The 12,966-nt window shown below is 37.8% G+C and overlaps 1 protein-coding gene across 1 annotated transcript; it reads left to right on the top strand.

The window, feature by feature from the left end:
- Nucleotides 1-636: 636 nt before the first annotated feature.
- Nucleotides 637-12,690, top strand: ENAM (enamelin). Its single transcript, XM_042934017.1, has 8 exons — nucleotides 637-690; nucleotides 2,510-2,578; nucleotides 2,703-2,747; nucleotides 3,460-3,501; nucleotides 4,894-5,166; nucleotides 6,265-6,327; nucleotides 7,808-7,858; nucleotides 9,832-12,690. The coding sequence occupies exons 1-8, from the start codon at nucleotides 637-639 to the stop codon at nucleotides 12,688-12,690; spliced, it is 3,456 nt and encodes a 1,151-aa protein (XP_042789951.1).
- The last annotated feature ends 276 nt before the right edge of the window (nucleotides 12,691-12,966 follow it).

Here is a 12,966-nt window from a genome sequence, read left to right as displayed (position 1 = left end):
GCTTCAGCAACTTGTAGGCATTTCCACTGTAGACCAGTAAGACTATATTTCAAAGACAGGCTAACAAAGTTCAAGTAAAAGTTATTTGTTATATATTGGAGCTACTAGCTGGCATTGGGTGAGTATTAGAGATTGTCAACATAAATGATATAGTGCCAAAGAATGAACTTAATTCATAGATACTGGTTGACTTCCTTATTGCATTCTTTGATCTTGGTTGTATAGTCATTGATGCATACTGATCTTCTGATAAAACTTTAAACTCGTTGGTTTATTTGGTAGATTTGTTTTTCTTTTAACTTTTCTTCCAACCTACTTAGATCTCATTTAACACTATGCTTTCGTACATCTTCCTGTAGAGCAGTCAAGTTTTGTCAGCACTGTGTTAGAAATACCTCAAATACTGTTCCTGGGTCATTTTCTCTCTGATTTAGCTTTCACCCTTCTCTTAAAGCAATAGAAGACTCAGTTTGATTGTTAAGTCCCTCTAGTAAGGCTCTGATTGGATAAAATAACTAATATGACATGCGCTGCCTTAGAGCTGAGCTTTTGCTATTCATTTCATTTATTTGTCTCATTTCTGTGTTTGACCTTCGTCTTATACCAAATCTGTATTTTTCAAAATTTGAGTGAAAAATGTTGCTGTTCCAGCACAGCCGTGGAGCCACTCTTCCTAAGCTAGATAACTTGGTGAGAATTTATATTCATTTTTTATAACACAGGTCACATACCAAACTAAATATTGTCAGAAGTATGCTTGAGAGGGTAAAACACTATTTAAATATGTCAGAAGAAACAAAGAGCATCTGAGTTCACAGATGGGACAAAGAAGTAAGAACTTGCATAGTCTCTGTACTCCACAGCAACCATTATGAGTGCTATTTTCAGTTAAAAATAAACTTTCATCCAATCATGAACTTCTAGAGAGAGAAGGAAACTATCAGTCGTCCAGTATAATATATTAATTTTACAAAAGAGAAAGTGAGTGGCATTTTGTATTGGCAAAATAGAAGGTCACATCTTCCTACTTACGTGTGTAACATTATCAGGAGTCTCAGTGACAGCTACTACAGAGATTAAATGGATGGTTAAGTAAGAGAGAAATGAAACATCCAACCACCCCCAAAATCTTGGGCCATGATCTTAGAAAGTAGATTTAGAAAGGAAAGCATTCACCAATATCCTCTTTATTAGCTTCCTCATGTTTTCAGCCTCTGCTGAAGACAATAGTTTCAGTTGTTATTTTTAATTCTCTACAATGTCATGATTCTGAAAATCCTTAATTAGCAGTAAAGACATTTATGTGTTACTGCTTCTTTTGTTTAACTGAACCCTCCCAATTTCTCTGATATGTAAAAGGTTATTGATTGCACCTATAATTTAGGAAAATGCTGAAGTGTCCTTTAATTATATTGCTCCTATGGGAAGCAAACAGAAGGGTGAGCATTGGCTCAAAATACTTCTACGCACATTTCATGCCCAGAAAAAGGAAAGAGGAACAAAAAGACTGAGCAACTACTGGTGTCTATGTGCTGGTTACTATGCTAGGAATTGTGCTGTATCCGATGTACCAAGAAATCAATCATTCTGATTAAAACCTTCATTTTCCTCTATTGTACATGCAAATAGGGCAGAGTTTTCTTAAAAAATTACACAGGTAAATGTTTCAGAAAAAAAAAAAACTTGTTCAAAGTTGTAACTACAAGTCTTAATTATACAAGGCTTGCATAATTAACTGGAGCGGGATAAATGAAATCCATGAAAATATTCTCAAACTTCACACATACGTCTATAACTTCAATCTTTTCCTCTATATGTTCAATCAAAGTGTCTAACAAAGAGATAAAAATATCTTTGCCTATATTTTTCTATTTCTCTGACCAGCCCTTGAGCAGAAGTGAATTTTTAAAAGATAAAATAATTTTTAAAAAAGCAATAATAATAATAATAATAATAATAATAGAAACAATAGAGGAAAGAAGAAAAGAGTAGGATTCTGGAATATTCCAGCTTATTTAATTAGCCTCTACATAATGGAATGTTGTCTATGGCATCTTAGAAAGTAGCTAAAAGTACTGATTTTGGATTGCACCTTCACTGAAACTGAGATTATTCTGAATGGTGATTATAATCAGACATTACTATGCCATTCTAAACCAGCCTAGCAACAAGAACTCAAAGTCAGCAATATTTATATATTTCAGGTAAACTGCTAACTTCTAATGTCCATATTCCAGTGCTATAAACCATCTCCCATCTTCTCAAGGATCAATCTTCTCCCTCCCTCTCTCTCTCTCTCTCGCTTCTATCTTTCCTTTTAAATCAGATCCTTTTCACAGTTTAGAACACTATAAGGTAATAACTAGTAGTTTCTTAACGTAAAGTAAAAATAGCGGCAGAGGCCCCCAGTGTGGTCTGTTTCTACGCTCTCCTTGACAGACAGCTGGGCAGAATGCCGCCAGTGAAATTATTTCATATTCCAAAAATAAAATCCAGTTTTGTATTCCAGGTACCAAGTGGAAAAATGAAGATTCTCCTGGTCTTTCTAGGTCTGCTTGGTAATTCTATTGCTATGCCAGTGAGTATTGAAAGTTTTTTAGGACTTGTCCTTTTGTGTTCTGTTGTTAAATAGCTTGGAGATAATTATTGGGTTTATCTCAACTTATGTTCTGAATTTGTCACCAATATTCTTTCACTTCCAGATGCAAATGCCCCGAATGCCTGGATTTAGCAGTAAAAGTGAGGAGGTATGTATATCAGTCTCTGGGGAGAAGTTTTTGTAAGCCCTGTCCTGAGAGTCCATTAAAAAAGAGAAAACTTCTTGATATATAAAATTTCTTGAGAAAAAGATGAAGGGAGGGAAAGGGAAAATTTGAAAGACTTAAACTCTCAAATCAAGGCAAAGTAGTAATTTCGTCAGCTCCATACTACCTATGTACTTCATTATTCCTTGCCAAGGTAAATGTTAATTTGCGTTCAGGAATAGCTAATGTTGGCTTCTCTGCTAAGTTTTCAAGCTAGCAAAAGTAGATATTTGTACCAAGCGTTTTTAGAAGGTAGACACATAGGCATATAATATCTTCGACATGATTTATAGCCAAAATCATTAGCCAAATTCAACATACATCAGAAAGCAGAATCATCTTTTTCATAGAATTATCATATTCTCAAGTCCCGAATTCCAAAAGTTGAGTAGAACATTCAAAAACGTCAGAGTAGACAAGATTTTTATTCTCTATTATTCTATATTGATTCTTCTCAAAATAAAATCCTGACTTAAAAATTAGTGACATGGGTTTTTTAATTGCATACTTATTTTAAATTCATGCATAAATAGTAAAAGATATGACTGTTGTACATTAAAATCAGAAATTCAGCTTATTTCTGGTGATTTGTAGATTGGTTAAATAATAAAATGTTTTCACTTTGTATCACATTAATGGATTCCTTTGGTCACAGATGATGCGATATGGTCAGTTCAACTTCATGAACTCCCCACATGTAAGTTCTGCTTTGTGTTATTTCTGATAATTTCTTCTTTATATATGGATAATTACATTATAAGGTTTGTCATAGCTAATAAAGATACCAACAGCTATCCACATGCTTTAATTACAATATAATCATTATAAGAGTTTTAAGGGGGAAAAATTTTGCCTGTCTCCTTACCCCAGATTTTCTTCTTATTCATTACTGTTATTCTCTCATGTAAAAAAAAAATCATTCATTAATTACCAACATTCTTTGTATCCAAGAGAAATTGGTTCTGGGGAAAGATCACACAACATGTATTCACAAATAATAAGGACAAAAAATACTCCAGGTGTGTGGGGAGGTAAATTTTATTTGGATTATCTTGAAAGATAACACTAAATTTATGAAATAAGTTTCTATCTTATCTAAATAAATTTCAATTATACTTACCACTAGTGCTAATTCTTAGAACCAACTAATAATAAATCACGTATCAGTTGGATCTTTTGGCATAATTTTTCTGACAAAGTTGTATGACTACCATACTATATATCACTTTTGACTTTTGTGATGATCGTGAGAACCATTGGGAGGAAAAATCAAGGACTTCAATTCAATTTTCTCTTCAAAATCAATTTTCTCTTAATCCTTTATTCAAGTCATTCTCTTTAAAAGCTTCTCACCTATAATCATCATCATTGTCAATTTTCAACTACTGATTGGCAACTCTTTTAAACTCTCACTCTTGGTTTTACTGTGTTTAGCTCTGGTGTTAAACCAAAGCAACAATGTTTGAATGGGAACTGACATTGTAGGAGGTCAATTCATATATTAGTTTCTTTTGATCATGACCACCTTTGCTTCCCTTCCAACCTTGAAATTGTGGAGATTCTGATCATGAAAATGGAATTAATGAAAATTCACCAGTAACCAAAAACCATAAGTACACATAAGGATGTTTACACAACAGAGAATTTGTATTCTCCTCTCTCGTTCCTTGTTGGGTTTTTTTTCTGTTTGTCATTCTTACTTCATTTATCTTCTTTTTGCTTTTTCTCCTTTTCCAGCCTGTAACAAGTCACAGTTTTGAATCTGACACCAAGTCCTCTGTAATCAATTGTATGACTTCTTATGGGAGTCAGCACTTCAGAGTTAGAAAATTATCAGCCAAATTCTTAAACTTCAATTTCTCACCTAATTCTGTCTTTTGCTTTGTTTGTTTTGTTAGTTTTCTAGAAGACTGAAATTCATTTCTGTAAGACAATATTTAAAGAAACACTAAAGATCTTGAGGCTTCCATTGTTAAGTTTCATAGAATTTTTGAGATTTTGGCTGAGTTTTAGAGAGTGACATTACAGGCTGAGGAAAGCTGGAATCTCAGCCCTCCTATGGTTTTACTGTTATTTGCTACCCTCACAGATGGCACAACTGGGCCCCTTGTATGGGAATGGTCTGCCTCAGCTCTTCCCGCAGTATCAGATGCCCATGTGGCCTCAACCACCACCAAACACGGGGCGCCCACAGAAACCCTCATCTCCTTCAGCACCCAAACGCCAAAAGAGCAAAACTGATCAAGCCCCAGAGACCCAGAAAACCAACCAGCCTCAACCAAAAAAGCCACCACCAAAGCGGCCTTTAAAGCAGCCATCACCTACCCCAGCACAGCCAGAAGATGAAGCCCAGCCACCTCAGGTGAGGCTTGCCCAGCAAAATTCCAAACCAGAGTCAACAAATGGGCTCAGAGGGATTTGGAGAACCATACCATCCCCACATACACACTTTCTCCAATGTTGCTCAAGACACATACTGCTATGTATGAAATAGAATCTTCAGTTTTGCCACTTTCTTCTAACATGATGCTCCACTGCCTATCCAAAATTGTCTGCCGAGTTACCCCAGCCTTTGTTTGATTAAAAATTACCAACATATGTATATATCTATATATAGATAGATAGATACCAAAAAATTGTTTTAAATCTTTAAAAAAATTACCAAAATACTGTTGCTTTAAAGAAGCTCTTTTTAAAATGCAGAGGCAGCATGGTATTGCAACATGAGCACTAACAGAAGAATCAGGGAACAGAGATTCGAGTTCTATCCCCAGCCCTTATTACTTGTGTGATCTTGAGCAGTCACTTTACCTTTCTGGGCTACAGGCTCCCCATGAGTAAAGGAACAATTTCTAAGTCTCTTCCAGATCTATGCTTTGATGATCTCAAATAGTGCCCTGAAAGGTAACACTGCTTCCGGTACTTCTGGGTGGCATAAATAATCCTGACTTAAAGCAAGAAGATGTGCAAATGGTTTCTCAAGATATCATCCAATGTGGAGCTTCCAAAATGCTGTCTATTAGTCGATTAACAGACACTATTTATTTATTATCAGACACTATTACAGTTGAGAGAACACAAAATTAAATGAAAAGACACTCCTGGACCATTTACCAACTGAGAGATTTTGGGCAAGTGACTTAACTTCTCTGAACCTCATAATCTTCAGTGAAAAGGAAATAATGTCTTCAGCACATGTCTTCTAGGTTTATATGAGGATTAAATAAGTTTACCACTACAAAATGCTCAGTATAGTACCTAGAACATAAGTGTTCACTAATACTAATTGCTATTATTATTATCATCATCATCATCTCAGCCCTAAAAATAGAAAATTGCAGTTTAATGCAAAGGGAGATGCAGACTCTCAAGTTTCAAACAATTGTATTTAATAGGTTTGTTTCATTTTCCATTTATCTTTCTCACTTCCACATCACTATGGTTCTTTCTTTCTCTTCAGGCATTCCCACCATTTGGCAATGGGCTATTTCTCTATCAACAGCCACCATGGCAAGTTCCACATGTGAGTTTTTTTCTTTATACTAGAAGTGAAAAATAATATTAACAGGTCATATCTCAAACTAATATGAGTTCATACTCTCTAAATGGAATGCCATATGCCAGTCAGTAGAGAGTATGAAAAAAAATCATCACATCATTAATCATGTAGGGAAAAAAAAATTTAATGAATATTTTACTCAGACAAATTGGAGACATGAACAATCACCAAACAACTACTAATAACTTAGTCAATGAATTAATTTTAAAGGATTGCGCTATTTCGCTACTATTCCCCCACTTCCCTAAGAGATTAGAAAGCACAAAAATTATCTTCATTTAACGTAAAGGGGAAATTGAGACAAAATGGAGTTTGCAAATCATAAGATACGCTATGCTTAGACTAAGGTCTTTCCATCATTTATTATTTCTTGCCACAGATACCTCATTATAAAGAATATTGCAAAATAATATTTACAAGAATCCTTTAAAGTTTAAAATCATTAAAATAAAACTATTGAAATTGCATCACAGGCATTAAAAATATAAATCACAAAATAAACTATTTGACCTAAAGAAAAGTTTAAAGGCCAGTTGCTATTAAAATACCAGAAACAACAAATATTTGATGACTTTTTATTCAGCTATGGCATTGTTGTTGTTGGGTTTTTTTGTTTTTTGGTTTTTTTGGTCTATCATTCTATAATCAAGACACCTTCTTATCAATAAGGAACAATTCATTTCAAGGAATAAGAGTTCCTTACTTTTTTTCCTTAAAAGAGTGTCTTCCTTTCACTGGCCATACTGAACTAAAGAAACTAAGGCAGTACCAGGTGAAGATTTAAAAAACAGATAAGTGTAATTCTCATGCTGAACTATTACATCATCCACATAGGACTTCCTGAAGGTCTGCAGGAGTTGGACTGATTTCCTGAACTCTCTCCCCTGATCAAACATTCAGCCTCCAAGTTTGATTAGGAAAATAAATCTTGGTGAAATAAAAAAGTTATCGTAATAATCCAGGAGAATTGGCGGTTTGTCATCCTAAATGTGACATAGACTCTCTGAAAATAGCGTCATTATTTGACCTCCATTATTACATGTTCTAATATGGATGTTTGGATCCTAATAACACTCAAATCACACTGTGTGTGTGTGTGTGTGTGTGTGTGTGTGTGTGCGTGTGTGTGTGTCTGTGTGTCTGTGTGTGTCTGTGTGTTGGAGGCCATGGGATGGGGTGACTGCTGGGATACACAGCCATACATGGTATTTTGAATAAGATAATATAGAATTCAGCTGAAACCTTTGTATTTACCAGTATTCACTGATGGGTTATAATTATAATTAATAGTAGATTGTGAGAGATAATGACTCAAAAGCTAAAAACTAATAATGCTAACACCCAGTCACTGACTCGAACTCTATTAAGACACCCTGAGTCTTACAAACAAATGGTAGCATAGAACGTGTTTCCTCTTGCATTCATTGTGGTGTTTACCTTTCAGAGGGTACCACCAGGTTTCGGACGTCCACCAGTCAGCAATGAAGAAGGCGGGGTGAGTACAAGTAAAGCTACCTTCTCCCCATTAGTCTCTGATTTTTAATTCCTATCTATTCAAAATGTTAAATTTCAACACATGAATTTGTAGCTCAAGTGCCCATGATATAAGAAAAACATCCAGTAACAAATATAAATGTGATTTCTCCTCTATAGGTACTGACCATCATTTCTCCTCTATAGGTACTGACCCCTGTCCCTCCCTCTCTCCCTCCCTTGTCCTTCCTCTCTCTCCCCGTCCCTTTTTCTCACTTTTTCTCTCTCTAAAAAGGCTAATCTAATAACCTTTGCTCCAGGTTGGTACTGGATTCTAGACAGTGATGGGGCAACCAAGAGAAGGAAGTAAATACATTCTAGAAAGTTATTCCTAGAAGGGAATTAAGTAATCATCTAACTCCTTCATTATACAAATAAATTGAAGCCCAAAGAAGATAAATTACTGTTCAATTTCACCCACTTTTTGCCTTTTCCATTCATCTGTAGAGAGACATTTAGATTCCATTGTGAATAGCTGCAGTAGTAGTTGTGATTTGCACCTGCACAAAGTACAAGGGGGAAGAAATGAGGCTGGATGTAATAATTATGGGCCAGATGATTATAAAAAATTATTATTGGTGGTGGTAGTGGCATTATATAATGTACAACATTTGTTAGGTTCTTACTAAGTGCCAGGCACTGAGCTGTACATATTTATCTCTTTTGACCCTCATGACAACTTATAAGATAGATATTATTTTATTACCTTGAGTTTACAAAAAACCAAAGTTATAATAAACTGAGGTTAGCCCAGGATCATACTATTAATAGTGATGAAACAGGGATCTTAACCCATATCTGCCTACAGCTCCACTCTTTAGAACATGCTGTGCTGCTTTATATGTTGTGCTATGGGATTTAGAGTTTATCCTGTAAGGTAAGGGCAACTTTAAATAATATTTAAAGAGGAAAGTGACATGGGGTGCCTGGGTGGCTCAATCAGTTAAGCATCTGACTCCTGTTCAGGTGATGATCTCATGGTTTGAGTTAAAGCCCCACCTCTGGCTCTGTGCTGACAGCGCAGAGCTTGGAGCCTGCTTCGAGTTCTGTGTCTCCCTCTCCCTCTGCCCCTCCCCTGTTCATTCTCTCTCTCTCTCTCTCTCTCTCTCTCTCTCTCAAAAATAAATAAACATTAAAAAAAATTTTTTAAAAAGAGGAAAGTGACAGAAGGTTCCCCCAACCTCTACTGTTCTGATAGCAATGGAGAGGAAAGATTAGAGGAAAGTACAATTACACTCAGAGTAACCAGTAAGAAAACTACTGCAGTAGTTCAAGAGTACTGGGGATAAAAAAAAGAGGGGACAGGATGAAAGTTCAGATTTTATAGGACTTGGTTATTAATTGGCTGGGGGAAATAGAGGAGAGTAGAAACCTGGGAAACTGGGTAGATAGTGGTGAATGTTGCTTAGATATATAGAAAGTTGGAGAAGGAAGTTTGGGGGCAGATAGGTCCAATTCTGGGTACATTCAGTTGGAGGTGTCCAATGAGATCTTTAGTGACCCAGTCTTGCTGTTTCTGCCTCAGGACATAGTGTCATGGGCCAGACTTATGGCTTTGGGAGTCACTGATATATATCTGCATTGAAAAAAATTGGCCTGCAATAGATTACTCAAGGCAGGTGTGTAAAATGAGAACAGAAGAATTAGAAGGACAGCAAATGGAATCCTTTTTAAAAAAACACCCCTCAGATTTAGGGGTCAGGACTAGGAAGACAAAACTAAGAAGTGAGTCAGAAAGTTAGAGTACCAGAAGAGAAAACTGGAAGGGAGTTGGGTCATGGAAACCAAGGAGGAATTAACTTTCAAGAAAGGAAGCATAGTCAATGGTTTTAAAAGAAGCATGTGGCTCATTTCCCTATCACATTAAAAAAATTCCGAGCAACACCATGGTGCAAAACAAATAGTAATTACCAATTTCCATCTTCTTCCCTACAGAATCCTTATTTTGGATATTTTGGATATCAGGGATTTGGGGGCCGTCCTCCTTATTATTCAGAAGAGATGTTTGAACAAGATTTTGAAAAACCCAAAGAAAAAGATCCTCCTAAAGCAGAGAGTCCAGCCACTGAACCCTCGGGTAATTCAACAGGTCCTGAGACTAACTCTACTCAACCAAATGCACCTGGAGGGAGTCAGGGCGGAAATGACACCAGCCCAACAGGAAACAGTGGCCATGGCCCAAACACTGTGAGTAATCCTACAGCTCAAAACGGGATTATCTCACCCCCTACAGTTAATGTTTCAGGCCAGGGAGTACCAAGAACTCAAATCTCATGGGGACCAAGTCAGCCAAATATTTATGAAAACTATCCAAATCCTAACATCCGAAATTTTCCTGCAGGAAGACAATGGCGTCCCACTGGTACTATCATGGGGCGTAGACAGAATGGGCCTTTTTACAGAAATCAACAGGTTCAAAGGGGTCCTCGGTGGAACTCCTTTGGTTTGGAAGGCAAACAAGCATTTCGTTCAGGAAATCCAATTTATCGCAAAGCTTATGCTTCTACTGCAAGAGGCAATTCTCCCACTCATGCAGGAAATCCAGGAAATGTCAGAAGAAAGCCTCAGGGACCAAATAAACACCCTATGGGAACCAATGTTGCTCCTCTGGGTCCCAAACATGGTACTGTTGTCCGCAATGAAAAAATCCAAAATCCAGCAGAGAAGCCAGTAGGTCCAAAAGAAAGAATAGTCATTCCTACAAGAGATCCATCTGGCCCCTGGAGAAATTCTCAAGATTATGGAGTTAATAAATCAAACTATAAACTGCCTCATCCTGAGAGTAACATGCTAGTCCCAAATTTTAATTCTGTTGGTCAACATGAAAACTCTTATTACCCAAGAGGAGAGTCCAAAAGAGCCCCAAATTCTGATGGACAAACCCAAAGCCAGAATTTGCCCAAAGGGATTATTTTGGAGCCAAGAAGAATCCCTTATGAATCAGAAACTAATCGACCAGAATTAAAGCACAGTACATATCAACGTGTATACCCTGAGGAAATCCCTTCCACTGCAAGAGAACATTTTCCTGCTGGAAGAAATATTTGGAATCATCAAGGAATCTCTCCACCTATTAAGGAAGATCCCGGGATGCAGGAAGAACACTTACTTCATCCTTCCCATGGCTCAAGGGGAGGTGTTTACTACCCTGACTATAACTCTTATAATCCCAGGGAAAACTCACCATACCTTAGAAGCAATACATGGGATGAGAGAGATGATTCTCCCAATACTATGGGGCAACCCAAAAATTCACTGTACCCCATGAATACTCCAGACCTGAAAGAAACAGTCCCTTATAATGAAGAGGACCCAATTGATCCAACTGGAGATGAAACTTTTCCAGGACAAAGTAGATGGGGTATGGAGGAGCCGAGCTTTAAAGAAGGGCCAACAGTTAGGCACTATGAAGGCGAGCAATATACCTCAAATCAACCAAAAGAATACCTTCCCTATTCCTTAGATAATCCATCAAAACCCAGGGAGGATTTCCCTTATGGTGAATTTTATCCCTGGAGCCAAGATGAGAATTTTCCATCATATAATACAGCTCCCAGTGTACCACCACCTGTGGAGAGCAGGGGCTATTATGCTAATAATGCTGTTGGACAGGAAGAAAGCACTCTGTTCCCCTCTTGGAACTCCTGGGACCATGAGATTCAAGCCCAAGGGCAGAAAGAAAGAAGGCCATATTTTAACAGAAACTTCTGGGATCGGCCAACAACTTTACACAAAGCTCCCCCTAGTCCACCACATGAGAAAGAGAACCAGCCTTATCCTAGCAATTCCCCAGCTGGGCTTCAGAAAAGTCCAACATGGCATGAAAGTGAGAATTTGAATTATGGCATGCAAATTACTAGGATAAATTCACCAGAGAGAGAACAGTTGTCTTTCCCAGACTTAATTCCTCCAAGTTACCCATCAGGTCAAAAAGAAGCGCATGTATTTCATCTAAGCCAGAGAGGCCCTTGCTGTGCTGGCAGCTCCACGGGACACAAAGAAGATCCACTTGCTCTACAGGACTACACTCCATCCTTTGGTCTTGCGCCAGGGGAGAACCAAGACACCAGTCCTCCGTATACAGAAGATAGTCATACTAAACATGCAAGACATACCATCTCCCCTCCAAGCAACCTACCTGGCCAAAGAAACAGCTCAGAGAAAAGACTGCCTGGAGAAAGTGAAAACCCAAGTCCTTTTAGAGATGATGTGTCCACCCTGAGGAGGAACACACCATGTTCCATGAAGAATCAGCTGAGCCAAAGGGGAATTATGCCCTTTCCTGAAGCCAGTTCCCTTCAATCAAAGAATATGCCTTGCCTCAAAAGTGATCTTGGAGGAGATGGGGACAATGTTTTGGAACAAATATTTGAAGGCAACCAGCTCAATGAAAGAACTGTTGACCTTACTCCTGAGCAGCTTGTTATGGGTACACCTGATGAAGCCCCCAATCCAGAAGGAATCCAAAGTGAAGTACAAGGAAATGAGGGTGAAAGGCAGCAACAAAGACCATCAAGCATCCTGCAGTTACCATGCTTTGGCTCCAAATTGGCAAAGTATCATTCCTCCAGCACTGGAACTCCATCTGGCATTGGAAGGCAAGGCCCATTTGATGAAGATCCGATTACGCCTACTGAAAGTCCTAACTCATTGTCTAGGTTAGCTACTGGGGCACAGTTTCAGAGTATAAATGTAGACCCACTTAATGCAGATGAACACATTTCATTTGATTCCCTTCAAATAGAGACCAATCCACAGGACCATGTGCAAGACTGCTTACTACTTCAGGCCTAGGGATTATCCCAACCAAGCATTCTTTGGGGAAGGAAAATACCTGATATTCTATATCTGATATTCTACGGTGGTTTCCCAACTTTTTCTCCCAACCCTCTTGGTTATCCTTAAGTTTTTCCCCATTCCAAAAATAGGAGTAGTGGCCCAGGTGATGCTGGTGAGATTGGGCCCTTGGGGGTTGATAGATTCAGTACTGTCACTAATTAGCACAGACCTTAAAAAGCAGCAGAAAGGCTATGACCTTCATCCTTGAAACGTGGAAGCCACTTGTCTGGG

Source organism: Panthera leo, chromosome B1 (genome assembly GCF_018350215.1).
Source record: "Panthera leo isolate Ple1 chromosome B1, P.leo_Ple1_pat1.1, whole genome shotgun sequence".
Taxonomy (NCBI): Eukaryota; Metazoa; Chordata; class Mammalia; order Carnivora; family Felidae; genus Panthera; species Panthera leo.
The sequence above is the reverse complement of the archived record's forward strand: the minus strand, read 5'-3'. Positions and strand labels throughout refer to the sequence as shown.